General features: G+C 52.4%; 1 protein-coding gene across 1 annotated transcript in view; it reads left to right on the forward strand.

Annotated features, from left to right (window-relative positions):
• Positions 1–5,000, forward strand: part of dnah6 (dynein, axonemal, heavy chain 6) — a 62,384-nt gene that overhangs the window by 17,283 nt on the left and 40,101 nt on the right. The window contains exons 25-29 of the mRNA XM_060047417.1: positions 2,251–2,397; positions 2,696–2,769; positions 3,147–3,301; positions 4,063–4,294; positions 4,728–4,880. Of these exons, the coding sequence (XP_059903400.1) occupies positions 2,251–2,397; positions 2,696–2,769; positions 3,147–3,301; positions 4,063–4,294; positions 4,728–4,880 (761 nt within the window). The remainder of the gene's footprint in view (positions 1–2,250; positions 2,398–2,695; positions 2,770–3,146; positions 3,302–4,062; positions 4,295–4,727; positions 4,881–5,000) is intronic.

Genomic DNA, 5,000 nt, shown 5'->3' on the forward strand with positions numbered 1-5,000 from the left:
GTGAGTGAGACAGAGAGGAGGGGACGCGTACACAGCACTGCCGTCAGACACACAGACACACAGGGAAAGAGAGACATGGAGGGTCACAGAAAGGTGGGGAGAGAGGCAGAGAGGGGCGATATATACATGGAGAGAGAGAGCGAAATGGAGAGAGAGACAGAAAGGGGGAGATAAGAAGAGAGAGATAAATCGACAGAGAGACACAGAGAGGAAGAGAGGGGGATATATACATGGAGAGAGAGAGCGAAATGGAGAGAGGAATGGAGAGAGAGACAGAAAGGGGGAGATAAGAAGAGAGAGATAAATCGACAGAGAGACACAGAGAGGAAGAGAGGGGGATATATACATGGAGAGAGAGAGCGAAATGGAGAGGGACATAGAACGGTGTGAGATAGGGAGATAGATCCATGGAGAGAGAGACAGAAAGGGGGAGATAAGAAGAGAGAGATACATGGACCGAGAGACACAGAGAGGTGTAGAGAGAGAGGAAGAGAGGGAGATAGATACATGGAGAGAGAGAGAGAGAGAAATGAAGGGAGACACAGATAGGAATGAGAGAGGGAGAGAGGGAGGTATATACATGGAGACAGAGAGAGAAATGGAGAGAAAGCAAAACAGAAAGACCATGAGTAGATAATAGAGTGAAATAGAGTAAGGAATCCAATAGAAAGATGTAGGCGATGTAGAACGAGAATCAAACGAGAAAAGAGAGAAATAAAGAGGGAGAGAGGGACACAGATATGGCTGTCAAGACTCTGTGTTTTTTCCTCCATATCGTGGTGTAAACTAGGGGGATACCATCCACTAGAGAAGTGGTTGTTTCTTGGGGTTGGGTGGGAACCCACTTGTGCTCTCCTGATATGAATATGGGGTCGCAGGAGATTAACATAACCTTTAGATATTAGATGATCCAAGGGCGGCATGTGGCTCAAGAGGGTTGAGGTGTTCCTGAGCAAAACACCTCGCCCAACTGCTCCCGACGAGCTGGCTGTCGCCTTGCATGGCTGACTCCGCCGTCTGTGCGTGAATGTATGCGTGAATGGATGAATGTTAGGCAATATTGTAAAGTGCTTTGAGTGGCTGAAAACCCCCCCCGCTGTGTAGATGAATAGTCTGGCTAATGATTCACAGCCACACAACCAAAGCACTCACCACTGAGTGTGAAGAGGAACGATGCCGTTGGTGATATCACCGGCATGTCAGCGCCATGAACAGGGTCACGATCCAAAGAGGTCTGAACTACTGAACTGTAGCGTGGGCCATCCTCTATCCCCCGATCCGCACCCCCGTTCAATTCATCCTCTGCCCAGTGGTCAGGATGATGTCCGTAAACACACTCCACACACACACACACACACACAACACGCAAACACACAGACATGCAGTCACACGCCCGCCCAGCGCAGCCATGTGTGGCCAAGCCTGGCCATGCATGGAGTCAGCGATGGGGGGACAGGCCGCCTGGGGACCCGGCTGTCCTATCCCCTGGTGCCGCTGTCCCCGGCCCGCTGCCTTCTCAGCCAATCAGAGGCTCGTCTCGACGTCCGGCACCAAGGGGCCTGTGGTGGGAGTGGTGTATGCATAATGCATTCACTACCAAGCCGGTGTAAACATTTAACATTTTGTACAACATTAATACTTTAGAGACATTAAAGCCGGCAAAAAGCAAAGAACTCCATCACAGCCCCCCCCCACCCCCCTCTCTCTCTCTGTCTCTCTGTCTGTCTCTCTCGCTCTCTCTCTCTCTCTCTCTCTCTCTCTCTCTCTCTCTCTCTCTCTCTCTCTCTCTCTCTCTCTCTCTTCCCCCAGCACCCCTTCTGTGGCTCTGCGACTGTTTCCACAGAGCACAGAGTACAAGCCAACATTTTAGTCTCTTCCTGCGGTCTTCTTCTTTTATTTATTTGCGTTTTCCTCGGTTGAGCAGCTCATAATCAACCGCCAATCAACCACTTGCTGATTTGGGGCCGCTCAGGGACATCTGAACATTCTTGTGTGTGTGTTAGTGTGTGTGTGTGTGTGTGTGTGTGTGTGTGTGTGTGTGTGTGTGTGTGTGTGTGTGTGTGTGTGTGTGTGGGTGTGCACATGCCATTTTTACTGCATTTAGTTAAAGTTTAACAAATTCCGAAAAAAAAAAATTGTTAAAAAATAAAATAAGTGAATCAGTATAATTAAGTGCTGAAAAAGATTTTTCCGAACGGTGGCCATCTGTCGGTGTTCCGTCCTGAATCCTGGGTGGTGGTGTGTTTCCAGGCATGCTGCAGTGCCAGCCGGGCACGGTGAGGGACCAGACTCAGACTTTCCGTCTCTTCTGCCACGAGTGCCAGCGCGTGTTCCACGACCGGCTCATCAACAACCAGGACAAGACCTACTTCAATGTCATCGTCTCGGAGATGGCCAGTAAGGGGCGGCCATGGCTGTGTATTAGCTGTCTCTAGGAAGAAGGATGAGCGCAGTGCCCGTGCAATTAAAATCAGGGGCTGTTGAGCCTGGACCGTTGCCTGCTTTGACCCTGTGTCTCTCGATCCATCTGTCTGTCTCTTACTCTCTCCCCCTCTCTCTCTCTCTCTCTCTCTCTCTCTCTCTCTCTCTCTCTCTCTCTCTCCTCTCCCTCTCCCTCTCCCTCTCCCTCTCTCTCTCTCTCTCTCTCGCCCTCACCCTGACCCTCACCCATTTAATCTCTCTCTCCCTCCTGCAGGCAAATACTTCAACCTAAACCTGGAGCCCAGTTACTTTGTGACCAAGCCGATCATTTTCGGCGATTTCATTAAGGTACAGACTGCAATCTGGCTGCCGACTGAAAAACGACACTAAAATCCAAAACAATACACCTTCGACACCTTCTCCTCCTCTACCTCCTCATCGTGTGCTTGTGTGTGTGTGTGTGTGTGTGTGTGTGTGTGTGTGTGTGTGTGTGTGTGTGTGTGTGTGTGTGTGTGTGTGTGTGTGTGTGTGTGTGTGACGTGTGTGTGTGAGCGCGCCCATGTGTGACGTGTGTGTGTGAGCGTGCCCATGTGTGTCTGTGTTTGTATCCATCCATGTGTGTGTGCGGATGTGTGTTTGTGTTTGCATAACTGCGTGCGTGCGTGTCTGTCTGTTTGTCTGTGTGTGTGCGTGCGTGCGTGCGTGTGTGCGTGCGCGTGCGACAGATGGGTGCTGCGAAGGAGGGGCGCGTGTACGAGGACCTGACGGACATGGACCGGATCCGGGCGGTTCTCCAGGACTACCTGGACGACTACAACAGCGTCTTCTCCAAGGAGACCAAGCTGGTGTTCTTCCAGGACGCGGTGGAGCACGTGGCCAGGTGCTCACACACACACACACACACACACACACACACACACACACACACACACACACACACACACACACACACACACACACACACACACACACACACACACACACACACCCCACACACACACACACACACACACACACACACACACACACACACACACACACACACACATACACACACACACACACACACACACACACACACACACACACACACACACACACACACACACACACACACATACACACACACACACACACACACACACACACACACACACACACACACACACTCCTGCACCTGGGTGCACGTCTCAAAGCGCCAGGTGTCAATCACTGGGTTGACGTCGTCAAAGGGGGGCGACAGTAGCTCCGGAGGCAGAGCGGGTCGGCTGGTAACCAGAAGGTTGCCGGTTCGATCCCCGGCTCCTTCTAGCCGAGTGTCGAGGTGTCCCTGAGCGAGGAACCTCACCCTAGCTGCTGTCGCCCTGCGTGGTTGACACCGCCGTCGGTGACACGACATACAATAAGTGCGTACATTAAGTGCCAGGACGTACAACATGCAGTTATTAAGAGGGGTGGGAGGGAGTGACCCTAAGGAGTCTCGATGAACTCTGAACCAGTGAGTCTTGAGCTGGTGAGCGACTCTGCTGTCCGGACGTCGGCAGGGAGCTCGTTCCACCACCCCGGTTCAAAAACAGAGGAGAAGTCGTGACTTTGACGATGCCTCTCTCTCCCGCCTCCCCGTCCCCCCCCCACCTACAGGATAGCCCGTATGATCCGCCAGGAGCGCGGCAACGCCCTGTTGGTGGGCGTGGGCGGCACGGGCAAGCAGGCGCTGACCCGGCTGGCCTCGCACATATGCGGCTACACCTGCTTCCAGATCGAGCTGAGCCGCGGCTACGGCTACGACAGCTTCCACGACGACCTGCGCCGCCTCTGCAAGATGGCGGGCGTGGAGGAGCGAGACATGGTCTTCCTCTTCACGGACACCCAGGTGAGGGGGGGGGGGGCGGGGGCGGTGGTTGGGTCGTCTGTGTGTCCTGTGCTCTTATTGTGTTGGATTGGATGTCTCAACAAATGTGTATTCGCAAGGGACATTTGTATTGCGGCTCCTGTATGAAATGTGCTAATGTATGTTGTTTGCTATCTAAAATTTTTTTTTGGATAACGCTGTATCGATATGTACAATTTTATTTAATTGAATTGATTTATGGGCCTGGATGCCTTCTGACAAATGTAATTATTGCCAGTCGCTTTTGATAAAAGCGTCCGCTCAATGCCCTGAATGTAAATGTAAATGAATGTGGAAACAGTGAGTTAGTAACCAGTTTAGAACGTATGGAATGCCGTTCTATTCCTGGCTTCACGCACGGTTTACTGAGGTGCGTGTGTGCTGGTGCCCGTGACCCCTGACCTGTGTGCCGCAGATCGTGCTGGAGGAGTTCCTGGAGGACGTCAACAACATGCTGAACTCGGGAGAGGTGCCCAACCTGTTTGAGAAGGACGAGCTGGAGCAGGTGCTGGCGGCCACACGGCCCAAGGCCAAGGAGGCCGGCATCAACGAGGGCAACCGCGACGAGGTACGCACACCCTTACAAAGAGGAAAGGGGGCTTTCAGGTGGAGGGAAACACACCGGTGTTTGCTCGTTCTACTAGGGGTGGGACAAAATATTGATACTGCAGTACATTGTCGCCCTTCT

This window comes from Gadus macrocephalus, chromosome 3, assembly GCF_031168955.1.
Source record: "Gadus macrocephalus chromosome 3, ASM3116895v1".
Lineage (NCBI taxonomy): Eukaryota > Metazoa > Chordata > Actinopteri > Gadiformes > Gadidae > Gadus > Gadus macrocephalus.